Source organism: Mesoplodon densirostris, chromosome 8 (assembly GCF_025265405.1).
Source record: "Mesoplodon densirostris isolate mMesDen1 chromosome 8, mMesDen1 primary haplotype, whole genome shotgun sequence".
NCBI lineage: Eukaryota > Metazoa > Chordata > Mammalia > Artiodactyla > Ziphiidae > Mesoplodon > Mesoplodon densirostris.
This window is the reverse complement of record NC_082668.1, coordinates 16,135,227-16,158,662: the sequence shown is the minus strand read 5'-3', so window position 1 is coordinate 16,158,662 and position 23,436 is coordinate 16,135,227. Positions and strand designations below refer to the sequence as shown.

Below are 23,436 nucleotides of genomic sequence, written 5' to 3'. Positions count from 1 at the left end.
CCACTTAGTTACTTTTCCTAAATCTGTTTTCTCATCTGAATAGAATCAGCTGCTCCCTTTCCATCTTCCCACCTCTTTCTTACCTCTTAGCAATTTTAAGGGTAATTAATGCAAGAACATCAGCCTCTCTTAGGAAAACAAGCCAACCAAATACAACACCCTTTAAATCTCGGGAGAGTCCTTAGACTTAGGAAGGTGGTCATTATGCAGACAACCCCCTGCAGGGGCTCCTCTTCAGTTCTTAAGAATGAGGATGAACAGGTATCAACAATGTTCTTAAAAGTGAGTATCAACATGTAATTAACACAGTGTCTTCTGCGGGTCGTGCCTGAGCTGCTGAAGCCAACGATTTATAACCCTCATGCATCCTCACCATGCACACACTTTGGGGGAAAATTAGCCTGCCTGGAGAGTTAAGCCCTTACCTCTGCATCCAGTGTGAAAACTGAACACCCGTTTCTCCTGATTTTGAATACGCACCCTGGCCTTTTGGTTGTGATGATCTTTAGTATTTGACTTAATGCTCCAGTTTGTTGAAAATAATAATTGTAAGACATCCTGTTTTTCCTTCAAATTCTTTTTTTTTTTTTTAATTTATTTTTGGCTGTGTTGGGTCTTCGTTTCTGTGCGAGGGCTTTCTTTAGTTGTGGCAAGCACGGGCCTCTCACTATCGCGGCCTCTCTTGTTGCGGAGCACAAGCTCCAGACGCACAGGCTCAGTAGTTGTGGCTCACGGGCCTAGTTGCTCCGCGGCATGTGGGATCCTCCCAGACCAGGGCTCGAACCCGTGTCCCCTGCATTGGCAGGCAGGTTCTCAACCACTGTGCCACCAGGGAAGCCCCTCTTCTGACATTTTTCATAGTTAGAAGGCAGGGATCAAAATGACCTGCCGTTTGCCTGTTTTTAGATCCTACTCTGACCAGTATTTGTGGCACCGTGATGGGGAGATGCCCCAGCTCACGGGCACCCCTGCCCTAGGCCGCCCCACAATGCAGTGCATGGGGCACTCCCCTGTACCTCCGACCCCACAGGCTGCCAAACCCAAGGTCACAGTGCTAATATTTACGCGAAATGATTTTAGTTGATGTCTCTGAAGCCAACCAGCAAAAGGATCCACCTTTTCCACTTGTATCTTTTGAGAAGGGCCATAATTATTGTCACAGCAATGGGTGTGGGTGATTCATTTGTGTGTGTGTACATTTTACTGCTGTCCTTTCGTTTTAAGTCCCAACAATAGGATTGCGATCAGCTGTATTATATAGTTAAGGCTGTATTTACACAATTTGGATTGAGGATGAATATGTTAGCCACAGCTCGTTAAGGAAAGACCCATGGATTTGTCATGGTTGGTCGCTTTTCAAAGTCTCTTGCTATAGCATCTGAAGAATAAAATGTGCATATTGGTGAGGACAAGCTTAGTTTTTCAGCCAGTTTCCGTGGCTTAGAAACTGGTTGGAAAAGTCCTTACCTGATTCAAACCGCAGCTTGGCCAGCCCTTTTCATTCACTTCACACAGCGCTTCACTGTTAGACCCTCACACCCTCTCAGTCTCTCTGAGTCTCTCTCTCTCTCTCTCTCTCCCCCCCCCCTCTCTCTCCCTCTCCCTCTCTCTCCCCCCCCCCTCTCTCTCTCTCTCTCACACACACACACACACACACACACACACACTTGCCCCTTCAAAGACTATGCCTTCTGTCTCTGACCTTTGGATTTTCTCTCTGGGGAAAGACTGCCCCCTGCTGGCTTGCGTCAGGCTTGGTCCAGAGCCTCTCTCTTGAGCCGGAGTCCTGGAGATGAAGAGTTTCAGAATCCAGCTCACCGTGATGTATCCAATCTAAGCTTAGGACCTGCGGTCTGGCCAGTCCTGAACTTGGAAATGGTGACAGCAGAGCCCTCGGGGGTCGTTGGCCCCTCCACGAAGAACACACGCCCTGTTCCTGGCGGTCCTCATCCTGCCCCCAGCCCACCACCTCTCTGGACCAGGACATCATCCTGTGACTGTCATTTTAAACAGCCATCATCTCAGGCCAGCTTTGCTCGGACTTGCACCATAACAGAATATGCAAAAGAAAAACGCAGATCAGACCATGAACTAAAAACCCTAAACAGCTGAAATCGTCCCTCCACGTGCCTGCAGATCACAGTGTAGCACAGGATTTTCTTGCCCAAATAGGCGACTCATGCTTCCCGAGTGTAACCAAAGCATGTGGTGTTTCGGGGCCATAGGCTCTGGGTTTCTATTTTGGAAACTTTCAGCTGTCTTGCTTATGTACCATATGTAAATTTATTCTTTTTAAAATAAAATCATTTTTCTTTGATTAAGATTTATTAAATGCTTTAAAAGCCAGTGTTCTGCTACCTTGGAATTTTTTTTCCTAGATCTTTTTCCCCCGGATCCTCAGGGTTCATGCGACCTGAGTTGAAAAGAGGCGACAAAAATAAACAGGAGGCTGTACAATTCTCTATCGCTGTCATGATTCAGTCACGTGCAAATGTTGGTGAGCATCATAGCAGCCACAGGTGAACAGGAAGTAAGGGGTAAGATTGCATGCTTAATTACCCTCCTTCAACTCCTTGATACTAAAGAGCATCCTCTTACCATACTTAGAGATAAATGTCACTATGTATTGACAGGTAAATGTTAAAGGTGAGGCTGGTAAAGGTAAGTAAAACAGATGAGTATGCTTTACAGATGAGTATGTTGTCTGCTGAACAAAACGGACATGACCGCATTTCATAGTCACATCATTGCAACGATATGCTCTGCCTTTAAGCGTCCCTTGCTATTTGAAATGGTGCCAAAAGCTGATGACGCTCTTATTTGCAAGGCTGAGGCTAGGACCTATTTGTGCCTTGAATGCTGTGTATTTCATGATACCTAATATGCTGCATACTTGAGGCCGGATGAGACCTCATCTGCCCTGTGGAGTTCTCTCCAGAGAGAGGAAACTCAGGCTCAGAAAATTACAATCCAAGACCCAAAGTGTTAAGGCTGTAGGGAAGAGATAACTTTGTAGTGTGAATTGAGAAGAGGGAGAGAGGAATTCCAGCTTTGAGGTCTGTGACTCAAGGGAGGCTCGTGGGAAAAGTAGTGTGTGAGCCAGGCTTAAAGAACAGATGGGGTTTGCACAGGGATGTGATGCACAGCAGGTATGAGATGGTACTCCATGGTGAGGGCACAGCTTGCCAGAGACACTTCTCCAAAAGCCTCCAGCTCTAACAAAGAGAAGACAGACCACACCCGTGCTGGTGAGTGTGTGTGGGAACAACAGTGGTGGCAGGGGTGGGATAGACGGTGAGCAAGGGGCTTTGATGTTGCAGAACCCAATCACGAGACGAGAAGGAAGCCGAAGAAGCTCTTCAGTCCATTTCCTTGCCTCCACATGGGACCATCCAGGGGAGTTGACATCTACAGGTGATTCGTCTCCTTTCACTGTTCCTCATTCGAATATTTACCCGTGGGTGCCTTCCCCTCCTGGGCAGGGGATGACGGGACGTCTCTCAGCAGACGGGACGTCTCTCAGCAGACGGGACGACAGCGAGGGACTCAGTCTGTACCCTTGGTACCCGTGCCTCTTCCCTCTTCATGATCCTGGCTCTTTCCAGGACCTGTAAATATTCCATGTTGCTCTTTGATGATCAAGAACCAAGCCCTGTTTCTCTAGTGAGAGAGATTAACCAGAACCAAGTGGAATGTGAGCATAGACGTATCTCGTTTTATGGGATAGATGTTTTCCTAAAAGCTGCCTGTGTTTTGATTGTTTAAATGTGAATTTTAAGCGCATCGAGGGATTTGCTGTTTAAAAATCATATGGCAGTTCTTCATTTCTGTAGACATAAGGTTCCTTAATGGATTATTTGGGATACACCACGCACGTATTGTTTTCTTCAAATGGGGCACACCTGTAGTGCAGACTCGACTATTTACAGGATGCATATTAAGAAGAATGAGAGCTGAATATGGACCATGAATAGAAGGTTAAATTCTTAAAACTGTAGCCTCATGAGACAAGGGTAATCTATAAGAAGCCAAAATCCTTTTTCCTCTTCCACGCCTGTCTGTATAGCAAGCAAAAGCCACCAAGACACGCAGGGATGTAGCTGGAGTTCCGGCTGGGATGCTTCTTTGCTGCATACACTCAACACACCTGCTGGCACCTGTAGCTGGTGCTCTCTTGCTATGACATCAGGGTCCCCTTGGTTGGAGCACAAGCCAGATTCTTTCTCAATGGAGAGGTTCAAAGAATGTCAATGCCTCTTCAATGCACACAAAGCCAGCCTTAGAGCACTGCGGGTGGGGCAGGGTGACAGTTGGTACTGCCATCATGCCATCTACCTGCATCCGTGAGCCTAAATAGCAGCCAGGATCTCCTGGGCTTCCAGTCTGCAGTGTCTCATGGGAACCAGGTGGATGGCCCTGTGACAGGGGAAACTGTGCACAGGGCACACTAAACACAGACCATTTTAGCCATCTTAATTAGGTACTGATAAAAATATTTGGCTGGAAAACTATTTTTGCTGTGGGGGAATAAAACCACAGCTTAACGTAAATTCTTCATGATGTGAGTCAATCAATTCTGCTGCTATTAAATAGGTAATAGTATTTTCATCAGGGTATCCCTTTCTACTTTATGTCCAACATCATAGATTTTTCATTGATAGAAATTCAAAATATCCATCTTCCACATCTGTACTTGTTCAATCTTCGCTCTAGCTTCTTAAAGATATGGGGTAGAGTTATAATATCCTTGTCTATTAATTTTATCAGCTATGTAATTTTTCAGTCTGTTTTTTATTCATTTTTCCCCTCCTATTGGTTGTATTTGCCACTTTCTTTGCTTGTCTGATAATTTTTTTTTATTGGATGCCAGATACTGTGAAGTTTACAGTGTTGGGTGCTGGATTTTTTTTTTTTTATCACTATACATATTCTTTGTTCTAGGATGCAGTTCATTCCTTGGAAATAGTTTGGATTCTTCTGCACCTTATTTTTAAGCTTTATTGGTTGAACCAGAGTAACGCTTAGTCTCGAGTTGGTCTCCCCACTTCTGAGGCAAAGCCCTTCTGGGTACTCTCCCCATGGTTTCCGAGGTTTGCTAGCTCCGGCCCACCTCGTGTGGGCTCCCAGGGCGGTTCCCTCACGTCTGTGGATGTTACAGGCAGTCTCCTCTAACTGAGCAGTTCCCTCACATGCATGCACTGGCAGTGTTCAACGGAAGACTCAAGGGCGGGGGCCTCTGCCTCTCTCTCCTCAGCTCTTCCCACTTCCCTGCCAACTCTAGCCGCTTCGGCCTCTGTGGACTCCCAGCTCCGTCTCCTCAACTTCTGGAGACCTCCGAACTCCACCTGGGACCCCAGCGCTGCACCACAGCCTGGACTCTCTCCAGGCCGTAAGCTGGAGAATCACAGGCCTCACCTTGTTTCTCTTCTATCTCTCGGGGAATCACTGGCCTTCGTTGCCTGATGTCTAGTGTGTTGAAAACCACTGCTTTACGTCTTTCATTTGGATTTGTAGATGGGTAAGCAGAGGAGGAAAATGTTCCTTGGGAAGAAGGAAGTAAAGACTACATGTATGGATCAACTAGGATGCAAGACGCTGAACTAACTTGAAGACGAGAGGAGGTCAGGTCCAGCTGACCCGTGCTTGTTTTTATTATGCTCCAGAACAAACCCTGTCCAGGGCCTCCCCGTGACAGGTGTGGTGCCGTGTTTCCCACAGGTTGTCTCACCTACACACTCTCTCTTCTCCCTACAGCATGGTTTGCTCTTGGGGCACCTTTCTGTCTGGCTTATTTTGCTTCCTCTGCCGCAGGCTCACCGCCAGTGCTCCATGTTTAAATGTTGTGCCTGGCAATCACAGCTAAGAGATCTCCAGTGAGTCCCATCCGTTTCTGAGTAGCCTTTCACCCCACATGTATCCAGCACCAGTGTGGATGTCCACACGGGTTTGCCTCCATTACAACTGGTTTCTTGCTGGCTCTAAGGAGGTACTCATTTTAGGGGTGGGCGGAATGTAAGAAAAATTTTTTTCTACCAGGTTTGCAACCAAGCAGGCACATTTCCTCAACATCCTCACTTTTCTGTCTTAAAGAAACAGCAGATTTGCTTTGCATGTCTGACAAGTCCTATAATTCAAATGCTGGAGCAGTTCTCTCATGCCAGTGCCTCCTAACACCTGGAAGGGGTGGGGGAGGGCTTTTTCAAAATGTGTTCTAATGCAGAACATGTCATGTTCCTGATTTCCTTAAACAGAGACAATCAAGCCCAAACCTATGGATGAGGAGTAAAGAACTTGAGTGCAGGCCTCAAGTATATTTTTACTGCACTGCACGGGTCACGTGACGGGGGAGAAACAGGGCTTTAGCCATTCATAATCCAATTAAACCCTCTGCTGGAGGTGTTTGTTCAACCCACAGTCTACATGTTTACAGTCATCCTTTCTGTTTACTAGAAAGTTGAAGGTGGGCAGGAAACCCGAAAACAAAGCAGGCGGTAGTGGAAATGAAAATCACCCGGAGGATTGTTGTCAGGTACTTGCCACGTGGCTCCTCTGCCTTTGTCCAAGGAGGCCGATCACCCCACGTGGACTCTGGTCAGGGGCCTTAGGGAGCTGCTCACAGATTGTCCCAGAGGTGAGCTCTGCCTTGAATCTGATTACGTATGCCATCCTCTACTTTTTTTTTAAAGTTTTGTTTTTTTGCTTGTTTTATTTTATCTATTTATTTTTCGCTGCATTGGGTCTTTGTTGCTGTACACGGGCTCCCTCTAGTTGCAGCGAGTGGGGGCTGCTCTTCGTTGTGGTGTGTGGGCTTCTCGTCATGGTGACTTCTCTTGTTGCGGAGCATGGACTCTAGGTGCGTGGGCTTCAGTAGTTGGGGTGCACGGGCTTAGTTGCTCTGTTGCATGTGGGATCTTGCCGGACCAGGGCTCGAACCTGTGTCTGCTGCATTAGCAGGCTGATTCTTAACCACTGCACCACCAGGGAAGCCCCATCCTCTACTTTTTAAAAAAAGTATATACATAAAATTATTCAAGCTTCTTATAATAAATCACAACTCAGAAGATCAGATGTCAAATGCTTTTCTTATTTAGAGGAAATATTTTGCTGAAGGCAGTTGTATTGCTTTAAGGCCACCTGTTTGCTTTTGGATGAAACAGACAAAAGAGCCAAGTCAATACCAAGCACTGGGGTCAGTGACATTTACAGGAAACACCAAGCACAGAGGCTAACACTGAGACAAAAGATTGTGTGTGATGAGCCCATCACTACTGAGGGCAGAAGCAGTGGCTAGGAGAGCTGGTTCCTAGTTAGGCTATTCCTATGTAAAAGGTAATAGCAGAATTTCATATGCCCTGCATTGAGAAATCTAACGTACTGAGATTATATACTGCTCAAGAACAAAAGTCACATCTAAGAAATATATAAGATATTCCAATGTGGTATTCAAATATCTAAGACAATACCACATGTGGATAGTTATAGTCTTGCATCTTTAGGGATGGTTTTTCATGGTCCCTAAGCCAGTCCTATTTTAGGGGGAGGCATATGGAAGTCCACTGGAGCACTCTTTGTAATTGCAGAGTTGGCAACAACAGAAGGTTCATCAACAGAGGAACAGCTGAACAAATTATGGACATCCATGCAATAGGATTTTGTATCATTTAAAAGGTAGGTAGGTCTAAAGGTACAGGCCTGGAAAAATGGGACATATTAAGTGAAATGTCATGATATACACTATAGAAAATAGAAACCCAAAGTTACTGCAAACCAGTAAGTAAAGCATGACCCAAAAACTGTGAGCATGTGTATGGGTCTGACTGTCTAAACTAAGGAAAATGTCAGAAACCACATGAACTGTTAACAATGGTTAGTTACTTTAGAGGATTGTGGGAGGAAGGGTAAGTTAGGTTGGGATGGTCTTACTTTGTACAATTTTTTAAAGTAGTGAAGTTTTAATTTTTTGTGTTTTTTAGTATTTTATATATAAAAAACAAAACTGGTAAAAAAAAAAAAAGAAAGAAAACCTCAACATTTGGGTAAGTAGGTAAATGACGCAAAACATTTGAGTGATCCATGGGCTCTATGTCACTCTTACTAGGTGTCACAAACCCACTTTTTAGCCATGTGACTTCTGGGCACATTATGAATCTCTCTGTCAATTGTTCTCATCCTATAAGTCAGGGAGAATCCCTATTCTAACTCCCTCCTACAATTGTTAAACCAAGAAATTAAAATGTTGAGACAAAATCACATGTGAAAATACTTTATAAACTGAAGAGTAATGCAGGACTGTCAGGCTGTAGAAGTTATCTGTAAGCTAGAACAGGAATCAATTATATCTAATGTCTCTTTTAATACGAGGGCTCCCAGTTTTTACTACATAGGTGTGTCTTCTCCAGTAAAAGCTTTCTGGCAGGCAGTGCCCACAGACTGCTCTGGCTCCAGTTCAAATGCCTCACGGGGACGAGTGTAAGACGATCTGGCTGTGGAGCCTCCACTCATAAGCCGAAGGTTCGTTTCTTCTTCTTCTCATGTACCCGATATTGTTATTCTTCCTGCTGTTTCCTGCTTCAGAGGGCAGAAACCTCCACATGATGGATGGAGTTGATCTTTCCCCTTTCATGCTGGGATATACAGTTAGGTATCCCTGGGTTTTTCATTACAAGTTGTTTCTGACCATCCAAAAATTATCCAGGTGGCTGGCTGCTAACAGAACTAATGGCTCCACCCACTTCAACAATGGCTATCACATGACTCACAAACCCTGATTTCAATCATAGCGAACTTGAAACTAGCGGAGGATGTCTCACTAATGGTAGTGGACCAGTAAGCCATCATGCACAGACATGCCAATTCTAAAATTCATGCTCTTTTACCCTATGTGTGCATCTGCTGGTGTTCGTATTAAAATACAACATGTTGCATTAATTTTTCTCTCCCAGCATTACTGAGGTGTAACCTACATCTTAACTACCTCCTTAATTAAGGTATAGATATTTCCATCACCCCAAAGAGTTTCCTCTTAACTCTCTGCAGTCAATTTCCCTTCCACAGGCTCTAGCTAGCCAATCAATCTGCCTTTGACTTTTCTAGAACTTCATATAAATGGAATCACTTGTGTGACACCAGTCTTGTGTCTGGCTTCTTTTACTTAGTGTAGTGTTTTGAGATTCACTCATGTTGTTCTGAGTATCAGTAGTTTTGTTTTTTTTTTTTGGCTGAGAAGCATTCCATAGTATAGATATACTATAATTTGTTTATCCATTCATCTGTTTGAATAACACTGCTGTGAACATTTGCATAAAAATCTTTGTATGGCCATATGAGTAGAGTAAACCTAGGAGTAGAATGTCTAGATGGCAGATGTATGTTTCATGATTTAACATATTGCAAAACTATTTTCCAAAGTGGCCATATCACTTTACATTCCCACCAGCCACACATGAAAGTTCCAGTCTCACCAACACTTGGTATATAGTCAGTCTTTTTAATTTTAGCCATTTTAATTCATATTTTTTTATTTGCATTTCCCTGATGACTAATGATGTTGAGCATCTTTTCATGTGCTTATTTCATTTATCTTCTTTTGGGAAATGTCTGTTCACATCTTTTGTCCGTTTTTTAAAAACTGGGTTGTCTTAAGTTATAAGAAATCTTTATGAATGCTGGACACAAACCTTTTGACAAGCATTATTTTTAATGGGCGTATCTCACTTCGTTACTGAAATGTAAGGATCAGCTTACAATGGGATTGGGAAGGAAGAGATGGCAGTCTGTACGTTCACAAATCTTGCTAAGCTGGACACTGCTGCCCTGATTCAAGGTAGTAATATAGTCTTAGTATTAGGTGCAGCAAAAGCTCCATAAACATAATTCTTGTCTATCCTTACTAGCTATTTCTACGGGGACTTACTTTGAAGTTGTTTTACAATTTACTGTGTTTCATATCATCTCAACAGTAACCGAGAACTTTTCTCAAACATTACACCCAGCTTTTTTCAATACATGGTACCTACTGGAGGATTCTAGATCGAAGTATTAAAGTAAATTAGGAGGTTAAGACAAGGCCGACTGGCAGAAGCTTAGCTTCAGAGAAGGAGAGACCTAATACCTCCCTATAAAATAAGAGACTAGTAGCTCTATTAATTACTTAAAACCATGATCTTATAACACTGACAACAATAAAATGTATGGCCTAGGGCAAAAATAAGTTTTCATTGTTTCCTAACGTTCATAGTGCACTGGTACCAGTGTATCCCTTTTAACTCTTCTAGCAGAATGAATCTGTGCTGTGTGTCCACAAACCCCATCTCTGAGTATCACAGACAGAGTAGCCAATACCGATGCACCCTCAAATATTTTGAATACGTGTGCATTTTTCTTTCAGTTTAAGATGACTTCAAAGGCTGCAACTATTAGACCATCACTAATTCTTAAAAGTTTTCTAAAAATGCTGTTACTGTTTCCCAGTGATGAACATGCATCAAATGTAGAAAATAAGAACAAAAAGTTCTTAGTTAATCTCGTACGTGTGCTCTAATCAGCTATCTCGTTTCATCAGGGAAAAGAACAGGACTCTGTCCTGAAGATGTGATGGTGACGGTGAGAGGCTCTGATGTGTGGAGAGCTTCTCTGTTTCTCAGAACAGCTCCTGGCCCCACACTGGGCTCTCGTGGACAAGCAGATGCCGCATTTGTGCAGTACAAGCTGGCCCGATGCAGGGATGGCAGTACCACCCACGGAGCCAGACACTGCTTTCTACTTTATTCAACATTAATGCACAAGCACAAGTGGACTTACTTACTGTGGGGACAACTAAAGGGCACCTAGGAGGAGAGAGGGACCCTCGGGGCGAGAACCACACGAGACCCATCTTCACAAAAACGGCTCAATGTTGATTTCCACGCAGGAGCAGGGCATGGTCAGCTCGAATCTGGTGATAACATCAGGATGAAGGACCCCCAGCTTCCCGATGCTCTGACCCCGGGCAAAGATCTCAGCACATCGCCCGGGGAAGAATGCAGGGCCTGAAAAACAGGGAAAGAAAAATCAACGTTTCTCCTGGAAAAAAATGTCAATAGACATTTAACATTGAAAGCTCACTAGCCTACTTTAAAAATAACTATTCTTCTTTAAACTACTGGCCATGAAATAAGACTGCTCCCTCACACTTTCTGGTCTTAAAGAGAAGGATTTGAGACAGCTAGTGGGAAGCAGCCGCATAGCACAGGGAGATCAGCTCTCTGCTTCGTGACCACCTAGAGGGGTGAGATAAGGAGGGTGGGAGGGGGGGAGGAAGATGCAAGAGGGAAGAGATATGGGGCTATATGTGTACATATAGCTGATTCACTTTGTTATAAAGCAAGAAACTAACACACCATTGTAAAGCAATTATACTGCAATAAAGATGTTAAAAAGAAGCATTTGCTATTACACGAAGACACTCTTATAAGGAAAGAAAAGTTTAACGGCAAATATGAAAATCAGGGCCCTGTGTTTTTTGTCACAGCAGTCCAGGCAGGATGAAGAAAAGGAGGCTGAAGGACCAGAGGTGGGAGAAGACTTGGGAAGTGTGCCGACGCGGAACTGCTCTAAAGAGGACAAAGGGAAAAATGAAATGTAAAACCAACGACCTTGCCTGGGAAGAACCTGTTTTGAAACAGGTTTTTCCATAGTAATACTTGCTGGATTAAAAGCATACACCGAATTCATCTACTATTCAAAACATCACTCTTTTCTACCTCATTCCATAGAGAAACACGAGCTGCACCGTCATCGGCAGGCGTAGGCCTTGTACCAGAACGTGACCCACATTCCTGTGGGAAAGAGAACTTCCTAAGCAGTTTTGGCACATCTACTGTAAACCCACAGCAAAGGCTAGCCCCAGAACAAGGCTGGGTTGACCTCTGATTTACTCAAGAGAGGCAGAAGGTTCCCTCGCCATCTGGGTGCCAAGGCATGGATATGGCTTACTAACCCAGTAACAGTTCTTGAGGTTTAAACAGCTAAAAACAAGCAAGCAGACAAACGTACAGGCCCACTGCATAGTCACTAAGTTACCAGTGCCACAGGGATGCATCAATGCTCCATACTCTACTGAGGTTAAAACCAATGCTGACTCATTTCTCTCATCACCAACTTGTAAAGGGATTAGGTCCACAGCTCCTGACTGATTCAACCAAAACATCTACTGGCGTGAACTATAAAATGCTGAGCCACAAGCCTCCAGCCCGCCATTTCAGAGTGAGTGCATTATTTATGAAAGAGTAAACTTCTGAGTCTCTACTAATGGCTCCAAGGTCAGCATAAGGAAGAAACACAGAACTGGTGGTGGGTGGGTGGGTGTGTGTGTGTGTGTGCGCGCGCACGCTACCATTAAGTCAGCACCAGCCACACCACAGAGACACAGGATGACTCTACAGAGGATGTTTTCCTGAAAAATATTTTTAACTGTCATTCTTAAATAACCCCAAAGCAACCTGGTTGAATTATAACGTGGCCTGTTTCTCACATGCCCCCAAACTAAATAATTCTGCTTCACTATTAAAGCAAAAATTTCAGTGAACTGCATTTGAAGTTCATAATTGTTTGGCTATGTGCATTAATCCACACTTGGAGAGAGGGATCAAATAAAATAATACAGAAACCATACTGCATCGATAATGTATAGCCTAAGAGAGAGACAAATATTGCTAAATCTGACAAAGATGGCATGTTTTAAGTCTGTCAAAATAAAAAACCTAACTTAAAAGATAAAACCAGACCAAAAAAAAAAATACGTAAGTTGTACTCCCTGGCGGTCCAGTGGTTAAGACTCCGTGCTCCCAATGCAGGCGGCATGGGTTCAATGCCTGGTCAGGGAACTAAGATCCTGCATACCGTACAGTGTGCCCCCCCCCAAAAAAAGACCACCCCCCTCTCCCACCAAATAAATATTCACATGACAAGTCTGTAAAAGTGTTGGTGGTAAGTGGTATAACCAAGAATCAGAGCTGAAAGGGCTGCCCCAAAGTCATTTATTCCATCACCCCTGGCATCCCTTGTACAGAATTACATCTGAATAAACTACACTGTCTGAAAAAGACCCAGATTATTTTTAAAGGCCATTCAGAGCGGAAGTTTGCAAGAACCTCCCTGACAACCTTGCTCTGTTTAAGAATCCTCACTGTACACAAACCCTTCCTTTTTATCTGTCTTCAAATTCCAATTTGATTGGATTCATTTTAACTGAAGCATAAAACCAAACTATGTTAGAATCTAAGCCACATGTCCTAGCTCTGACGGTGTTAGCAAAATAAAGCCCAAGAGATAAGAACTTAGAATTTTTATAAATTCTATATTCTATTTTATAGAATTTTTTTAAAAAGTCATAAAGCAACTTTTTAAATCAGAGCTTTTTTAGCAAAATTCAGTCACGTTCTTCTTCAGCTAGCAGGCACGATAATGCCAGCTGGACCTCTCTCCAGAAGCTGGCACCAAACTTTGCTGAAGCTCACTAACCAGCTAAATACTTGGTCACAAACAAAAATATTCATACCATTAAATAGAATTTTCTCCCTTTCCAAAGAAAAGCAAAAAGAACTGAAATTCGTATTATGCATTATTTAAAACATATCCAGGTGTGGGAACATTCTAAATGACACAAATATCAAAAGCTCTCAGCCCAGCACAGACCCGTCCCAGTCACTACAGCATCCTCAACTGCCCGGGGTCAGAGGCCCTCCCCACAGAGGAGCTGCTTCCCAGTGAAGCAGGCACCAAAGGGGTCCTCCGTCCTCTCATCCGATGCTAACGCTCCCCTTCCCATCCACATGTGAAAATGAAGCCCAATAATGCGACTTCCGTAGAAACTCCACTTTGCCGAAAACTGCACATTTTAGCCTGTGATGACGATTTTAAGTTTCTTGCCATTTTTCATTTCTACAAGGTCTTAAGATTTTTTGATGGATGCCTCTGTTGAGTTAGAGCAAGGCTAAAGGTCTCTTCTTCAGACATAAATTGAGAGGCACACAGAAGTGCCTTCAAGTTTGTAACGGGTACAGAGAGCAACCGTACCACTTGACGGATGTTGTATGTGAACTAGAAATACGGAAAGACAATTTTAAGTTACTAGAACGTAAGCATTTCTCAGTGCTTTTTAAAAATCTTTATGGTTCAAGCCAAACTTTGCAGACAGAAGTGAATGGCTTCAAAGAAGGGCAGATAAGAGAAAGATAATCGCTTCACTAACAAAAAAAAAGGGAACACACCCCACTAAGGCAGCAATTAGGCCCGAGTTCAAAGATGAGAGCATCTCCCCCATCAGCAGGAGGGGAGCTCAGCACATCCATGCGATCACAATGCTCTAGTTAGGACCAAGGCAACTTAAATCAGAGTCTTTCCAGAAGTAAAAGAAGTCCCATCTGAATGGAACCTAAATATGGGTCTAGGCTTACAAAAAATCAGACCTGGATGGTAGCCAGAGGCTGCTTTTCTCTCATTAGCAAACAGAAGTATTTCTGGAGAAGAGCATCCTGCTGTGTCCAGAGTCATAAAGCTGCCAATTCAAGGGAAATCATGGTGCGTTGTGGATGGGATTTCTAAAATTCAAATTCTACAAAGTACCTTCTTTTTCTTTTAATCACGCATTTAGGCCCAAACAGAGTTCTGGTTTACTGTTGTACCAAGGTACATAAAGACTACAATTTTCAACCTGTGCCCAAAACACTCTCCAGCAAAAAAGCCTCTCAGCCCACTTTTCTACCTAGCTCCTTATACCGTTTAAACCCTCAGCTTTGCTGGTATCCGTCACAGCAAAATGGCTTCGAACGGAAAACAGACTTGGGAAAAATAGTGTCCTCTGTTGAAGTACATGTGGAAACCCAGACAAAAGAAACATCAGTTAAGCACAAACAAGAATTTAATTTCCAGAACTTAGTGGGGTGTAAGTAAGTCCCTTAATTAAAGCTTTTGTAGCATCTCCTCAAGGTCTATAATTGTCTCTCTGTGCTCAAACGGCAGGACCACTTTGAGGACCTTGGGGGCAATTCTTGGGCCCGTAATCCAGCACAGCACCCAGTCTTTAGCACATTTTCTGGCTAATTGACCTTCAAAGAGTTTGTGAGCTCCCTCTCTTGCTCGTTGCCAAACACCTTTCACAGTTTCTTTTTGCCCCCGTCTTTCTTTTGGAGTAATATTATAGGCCCAAAGTTTGGATAAGCTTTACACATAGAGTTATTCCTATAATTTTGTGAAGCATCGGAAGTAGAAGCTTAAGGCGGTAACTGAGCAGACCCTTAATCTGAAAGCTCCATGGTGTTATCAAGCGTAAGGCTTAATTCCTTAATCTTTAAAACCCCTGCCACTGACTGTTTTCAACTAATTCATTTGGTATTTTATTTAATCCATCTCTAAAAATCACCCACTCATACAATTTCACTTTTCCCTTTCTTCACATTACTAATACATACTTTGGGGTTCAAATCCACATACTGTAACTGCCTTCAGTCTGGTACTTTATCAAATTTTCCATAATAAAAAGAACAAAATTAAAAGGAGGGTGGGGAACACTGGAAAAGGAATGTCAGTGTATCCCATACATCATGGCCAATAATAGAAGCTATCATCATGAGCTTTAATAAAACTAACCACACATAAGTCCCCAAATTCAGGGACGAAACACAAAATGCAGAGTTATGTAAATATAGTAAGCCACTGGGCCAACAGAATGTGTTTTAAATCTGTTCTAAATGACTGATGATGTATTATGGGGTGGGAGGAAGGAATAATCACTTAATAGGCTGACTCTAGGGCTGGCCTCTACCCAAACCCTATCCTTTCCTCCCCCCGAGGCCCTAATTCTAATACAATTAGATACATATAAAATTATCCATTCCTCCGTCCAGTAACCCATCCTAGGAAATCACACAAAGGGAAAAAAAAAAAAAAAAAAAAACCCACTGTTCCATTCTGGAGTGAAACTGACAGAGTAGGTGACCGGCCAAGAGTAGAATGGGGCTGCAATGATAATTTCCCACGCAGGACTTTCTTCTGGTCTCCTACCACTTTCTGAAATTGTAGTAACCATAACTAACTGTGCCATCAGCACATCAACCTCACTTTCCTTTTCTAAATAATGTTAACTTAAAGGGAAAAAAATATATAGGGCTTTAAAAAAGCCCAAAAAACTCCGACCACACACTTATAACATGTGAGCGGGGTATCATTCTTAAGGGTGGTTGTTCTCTAAGTTTTAGAACCAGGAGTTTTGGAGTGCCTCAGTGGAATGAGGGAGCACCCAGGGTGGAAAAGGCACAATGTAGATAAGACAAGAACTTATAAAAAGAAAAGGTTTAGGAATATGAGGGAGGAAAAACTGGCACAACTACCACGATATAAACACACACATTGTTTCCAGATCTTAGTACACTCCGGGTTGGAAGAGAAGTTCTCTGCAAAGACCATTTAATTTGTAAATGGAGACTGAATAATTTCCAACTGGTAATACAAAACACCCATTTTCCCCCAGATATATACAAGTCTTCACCTTATATCTGAAGTGAAATATTTATGGTACCTAAAGTCTTTAAAGAGAGGGGACCTAATCCCTTGAGTTTAATGGCTCTCTTTCATCCCTTTCTGAAGATCAAAAGAAAGAAAAACCCCTTACACAACTTTACAGTGCTAATCCCAACACACCTGCAGACTTTGTTAACCCTTCACATGGAGGCAACTGGACGGGAGAGGAGCACCGGGCCCCCCTACACCCACTGCACGGGACTCAGAGGGAGCCTGCGCTCACGGGAGGAAGCCCTTAGGATCTAGTTTAAAGTCTGATCTTAACTATCTGTCTCTCATACAGGCATACTCATATTTCATAACCTGAAGAGGGTCAAGAATGTTAGGAGAGGGACTTCCCTGGTGGCACAGTGGCTAAGAATCTGCCTGCCAATGCAGGGGACACGGGTTCGAGCCCTGGTCCAGGGAGATCCCACATGCCGCGGAGCAACTAAGCCCGTGCGCCACAACTACTGAGCCTGTGCTCTAGAGCCCAAGAGCCACAACTACTGAGCCCGCACGCCTGGAGCCGGTGCTCCGCAACAAGAGAAGCCACCGCAATGAGAAGCCCGCGCACCACAACGAAGAGTAGCCCCCACTCGCCGCCGTTAGAGAAAGCCCACGCAGCAACAAAGACGCAACACGGCCAAAAATAAAAACAAACAAACAAATAAATTTATTTAAAAAAAGCAATACATGCCCTGAAAGTTTATATTTAAAAAAAAATTAGGAGAACTTAAACACGATACATCTAGTTGCAATTTTAAATCTGTCTCAAATTAATTTGTATAAAACCAAAGGATTTTTAACTCTAGGTTAACAAGTGCCCTGTCTATTGGCTTGTTTTGAAAATTCCTATTCCAAAATAATGCCACCATCCTACATTTGTCTGGCACTTGAATCATTTCCTCCCAAATTTTCACATTTCTTAAATGTTCACAGGACAGATATAGAATAACAACTCAAAAATAAAAGGTATGGATCATCATTCTGCCTTCCTGGGTCAATAAAATGGGTCTTTCCCAGTCTTTCATCTGATAAAAACCTTTAAAGGACAATTTCTCCAACCAAATATAAGCAATTTATTATCAATACTTTCTCCACAGTTATAGTAAAATAATAAAACAACAATAATAAAGAGACTATTCTAGGGCTAAGTAAAGGAAAGAATGGAAATGTTGAGTGTTTGAGATTGCATCTGTAATTTCACAATTAGTTAACTTACTCAACTGAGACCTTTGGCCAGCATGGAATAAACATAACCTCAAACATGTCATTATCATAGATGTGCTGTAGTTTCAGAATTAAACTTCAGCAGACAAGTAGGGAGTGTAGAAGACAAAGAAGAGAATAATGAGATTGTGAAAACAAAGTATGTTGCTTTCTACTCATCTCCTTCCACCCCCAGTAAAGGGAGTGACTTGGTCCCAGTGCAGCCCTGGCCAAGCCCCAAGGACAGGCAAGTTACAGATGGAAAAAGTGAAGCACAAGGAGATTAGGGGACTTGCCCGAGGCAAGCAATAGCATAGGCCAGAGAGTGACCACCTCTGTGTGTGGCCCCGAGGCACAGAAGGCCTAGGGAATGGTGTTTTCAAACTTTTGGCCAAGCTGTCCACTTCATGTTTGCAAACCTCCTCTGGTTTAAAATTAAATAAACAAAACCTTTAAAAAAAAAGACTGACAACCTCTAGCCTTCGGACATAACCAAGTATGCTCTACAATATTATTAACACAACATGATATAGACAAAACCTAGAGCTTTCCAGGGAAGACAGAACTACATTTTAAAAAATCCCATATAACACAGGCATCCTTAAAGAATAAGTTCCAGATTCCTGAAACAACACTGGAATAATTTAAACAGATAAATAAGCACCACAGTGACACCACCTAAAAGGGCGAAGAAAAAGAGCCGCTACATTAGACCCTCAGGCAGAGACTGCTTCTGAACCATTTAAACTCCTGCAGAATCTTCAAACTAGAAATGACCCTAGCAGTGATTTTGTCCATGCCTTTATTTCTAATATGAGAAAATGGATACCAAAGAGGTTAAGAAAACCATACAGCCAGGTAACAGCAGAGCTGAGAACCCAGTTCCTTCTTGAACCCCAGTCTGTGACTCTTTTATCCAATGCTGATTTTCTGAAGGGCAGACCTAGTATCTACCCAGAGGGTACTCTGGAGAGTGATCACCCGTTCCAAAATGCTGTCCCAACTTCTTATATCTGCCTCTCCCAACAACCCTGTGGTACAGACAGGACAGACATTATCATCCCCATTTTACAGATGAAGAAACTGGCATAAAGGGATTAAGTCCTAAATCACATGGGCTAACACAACAGAAGGACCTGACCCAACACACAAGAGTTACGGTTACTACATCACAGTTGATCATGCCTCCTAGGGCTCAACAAAATGTATTCTTCCCTATCATTTTAATTAGAGTCTCTACCATCTTAACATCTGCTTTTTCAACTTAGTTTATAATTCACGTTTATTATATGCCATTATATTTATATGTAGTAGTTTGCCAAATTGTTCTTTAAGTATTTTATGTTGGAGTTGTTTCCAATTATCCACTGTTATAAATAGGGCTCCTGAAACATGTATGTTACTTGTTGCTCTTTTTTGGTTTCTTCCTTTTGCCAAAGATAGTACCACACAAGTAAAACAATGCCAATTATTGTATAGTTCAATTACGTATCAAAATGTTAAACAGTGGACTTCTAGCAATGGTAGTACCAACCAACCACAAACTTAATGTAAGATTATACTGATCTTATTTTGTACAACACTGATTTTTTAAAAATTTGCCCTTGCATAGTACCAACTACTTACTACCTTTTTTTTCAGTTCCACTGGTGGGGGGGAAAAAAAAAAGCATCAATGCAGCCCAGGAAAATAATTCCAAAAGGAGATCTTTGTTCAGAGAATGCAATTCACAAACAAGCTAGGGGCCTTTAGGGATTAAGAGAATAAGCAGAAACCCTTCCCTTCTGGAAGAAGAGTGTCAAAGTGTAGTGGCTGCGAAAACAACATTGATAAAATATTTAACAGCTACTGATGAATATTGGACACATCAAAACAGGTCTCACAGAACAGACAACAGGAAGTTCTGGAGACATTTAGAGCAAGGCATTTTATCTGATATTTCTGCTCAACTGTTTACTCTTTATGGGCTGGCTTCAACATCATTCAAAAGAAATAAAATTATTGTAACTACAGTCACACGGTTTATTGTTTAAAGAAAGGCAGGTAATTAATGTCTACCTATTTGCTAATATACTGGGCCATGTTGCTGTTTCCCACGTTTCTTCTTTCACCTCTTCCAAACATGCTCTTTTCACATAAGGAAGTGTGTGTGTCTGTGTGTGTGTGCGCGCCTGTCAACTGGGTGTGGTTTCAGAAGATGGAGAGGATTTTCTATTCCACTAAATTTGCCCCACCCTTTTTAAAGCTAATAACCTGACATTTTCATAAAGGGACCAAATTTTTCTCCTTTCACAATGAGAAAGAATGCCAAAAATTAAAGCATCTCTTAAGTTCACACTGATATGTATCAACTGAACTTCAAGTCAGATGCTTCCCTGAAAAGAAATTTTTTTTTTAAAGGGTAAAATGGGAACAATGAGAGTACAGGGTCCTGAAGGGGGAGGAGCGGAAGAAGGAACAACTAAGACGCAAAGGCTGCAAGTGTGGAGGGCTGGGGTCTGAAGGCGAGCTGCCGGCCTTGTATGTGGCCTATTTGGCCTAGAAGAACCCTCGGCAGGAAGACAACGTTCCTGACCCACGACCCGCCAGGGCCAGCAGGTGCTCAGAGGTATTTCCAGGAGGGGGATGGGTTGCCCACGTCACCCAAGTGACTACTGGCATTTATTTCTCAAGCAGGCGGAGATTAGGCCACAGCTACTGAACACTAATGTAAAGTAAAATAATCCATCAAGATCAAAACCACAACTGGGACCTCAGTGAAGTCAGATGGTCTGCCTATCATTTATATAAAAGTAGCAGGAATGCTTTAAATGAATGTCAATCTGTGGGATTCCTGCAATGTTGTAATATACTGAAGACTGTCTCTCTAAAGGCAGCATAACGGGGAGGGAAGAAATGTGCTGGCAGATGAAAGAAACTCCAGAGAAGACAGATACCTAATGGATGTTCGATTTAGGTTCTGCCTCCCCACTGCCCCAAAGTCCACAGTAAAATATGCATTTCTAATTTTTAAACAAAGCAGACTGTGAATTAATATAATATTTTAAAACATCAGTGCAAGCATTAGTTATTTAAGGCTTCTACAGTCTTGCCTGATAAAAAGAAATACTGGGAATATGTTGGTCAAAATGTACTTTATTTTGTAGAATATTTTCTAAGTACAAAAAGAACTGAAGGTAAAGCCTAAACTGTTTCTAACAATCATGTTATTAGCAATAATATTGATATTTTGAAACAAAGATGGATAAATAGGTAATAATGTAAATTCATTAGGAACCAAGATTTTCAATGTAAAGAAAAAGAGCTAACTATAAAGACAAACATATTAAGTAAAAATCCTCTAATCCTGAATATAAATTGGAACTACCCATATGAACTCAAGGCTTTTCTTTAAAAATAAAAAAAAATTTTTTTAAAAAGGTTTTCCTCCGCGTACCAAAAAGTCCTAGAAACAATGACTCACTCAGTAGCAATGAGCAACCTTAGCACCTAGACTGTGATCTAAATTTGATTTCTCACTAAAAGGAACCAGGGCCACTTGGCAATATAGCTGATTCCAGGTCTGAGGCAGAAACTATATAAGATGAGCCCAGAAATATATTTCCTATATTATCACCCACATCCAAAAAAGCATCACCATATACAACTATTTTCTCCCTTTCATTTTAGTAAGAACCTCCCTACCAATAAAAGCTTCTCAAGACTTAAAAAGTCTTCTCCTTCCCTTCCAGAACAATCCAGCCCTAAAGGGGCTGAGGAAGGAAGAAATCCTCTCACTCAAGTGTGGGCACTGGGTGTCAGAGCTAAAGCGGGCAGGGAGGGCATGCACAGGTGAGAGGGGAACAGCCCCGAGGGGGCAGTCAGAGACTGAGAGTGAGTGATGGGCAGGGCAGACATGCAGGGGACAAGATGGAGTTTAGTTACCAACAGGAGCAATGAGCAAGTAAGTGGATAAATTATGAATCACGGGAACCAGGTTCCTCTCTGTTGGAGAAGTGAGGTACAAATACAGAAGGGGAGAAAACTGGTATGAACCCTAAGGTGTTGGACTGGAAAGGAGGTATTGCTGGGGGCTTATGGTCTTTAAAATATGTATAGATATAGGAGTAAGTTAGTATATGTATGTGTCTGTGTGCAACTAGAACCCTACATCTTGACTTGTAGACACCATTCCCCACTAAAAGGAACCAGGATGGAGAAATGGGACAATGGAAAGATCAAGATACGCCTTGAATATCTTCTTGTGCCCAAAGCAAGAGAGTGCTAACAATAATAAAGAATAATAGGAACATGTTAAAAGGATACAGAAGCCAGCTTGAAGGGACTCCCACTGGCCAAAGTGAGGACAACGTGAGCATCAGAATAATGGATTAAGATACACTGAATAAAACAGAAAATAATGAATCCATACTAAGATAAATAGGAGGACTGATTAGGAATGGAACATTTGCATGATTTCAAAGTTCCTGCCCACAAAATGTTTATTGATGATAATGGAGAAATGAGTAACTTGACAGTAAAGAAGCCTAGCAGACACTAGTTTGATCAGGTGATTAAGTGAACATTATCAGCTATAAGTGGAAATCGGGTGCCACTGACAGGATGCACTGAGAAGAGAGCATTACTTCTGCAACATTCCTGCAAAGTTGCCTAAGTTGAATCTAGACAACCCCAAATTGAGGAACACACTACAAAATAACTGGCCTATAATCTCCAAAAGTGTCAGGGTCATGAAAGTCAAGGAGAGACTATTCTATAACTCTCCAGAAGGAGGCTAATGAGACATGACAGCTAAAGGCAATAAGTGATTCTTTGATATAAAGGATAACTGATAAAACTTGCCCAGGGTAAAAGGATTAGATGGGGTTAACATTAACGTGAATAATATTTTCCTGGTTTTGACGATTATATTTTGGTTATGTAGGACAATGTCCTTGTTTGTAAGAAATACACACTAATGTATTAAGGGGTACAGGCTGGCAATTTATTCTCAAACAGTTCAGGAAAGTTTTTTGTCCTGCACCTGTTTTAATAAGCTCGTAACTGTTTCAAGATTTTAAAAAGTTAATAAAATGGCGTTTACATTATAGGAGTTTCTTCCATCAATTCTCAAAAAGGGGGGGGGTAAAAATTATTGCCCTCGTCCTACACCTTGAAAGAAAAGGAAATACTAAATGTGAATACCTCAAGGGGAAAAGCACATTTTTCAGATAGGAGCACTTATTTATCAACCCTACCTAGAGATGTATTCAATATGTGTACCTCTTTTTCTCTCCACCCATCCATCCTTATAATCCTTCTGGATTAAAGCTGAATTGACTGTTTAGGGGGTTAATATTTAGTGTACCAGAACACATCATTCTCTAGGAATTCAGAGGAGAGCGGTCGCTGCAGCGCACCAGTGTGCCAAAACCAGGGTGCTGCCAGCGTGTAAAGCTGCTCCTCCCTGAGGCAAACCAAACCTACATATGTAAGATCAGAACTGAGTAGTGCATTCAGACAATAACACAAAGCTACAGTAAACAAAACAGCGTGGTGCTGCCACAAAAACAGATATATGGATCAATGGAACAGCACAGAGACCCCAGAAATAAACTCACACACCTACAGTCAATTAATATTTAATAAAGGAGGCAAAAACACACAATGGAGAAAAGACAGTCTCTTCAGTAAGTGACACTGAGAAAA

At 42.2% G+C, this 23,436-nt stretch overlaps 1 protein-coding gene across 1 annotated transcript in view; it reads right to left on the bottom strand.

The window, feature by feature from the left end:
• Nucleotides 1-9,678: 9,678 nt before the first annotated feature.
• FARSB (phenylalanyl-tRNA synthetase subunit beta) overlaps nt 9,679-23,436 on the bottom strand; it is a 66,988-nt gene continuing 53,230 nt past the window's right edge. The window contains exon 17 of the mRNA XM_060106569.1: nt 9,679-11,027. Coding sequence (XP_059962552.1) covers nt 10,876-11,027 — 152 coding nt within the window. The 3' untranslated portion in view covers nt 9,679-10,875. The remainder of the gene's footprint in view (nt 11,028-23,436) is intronic.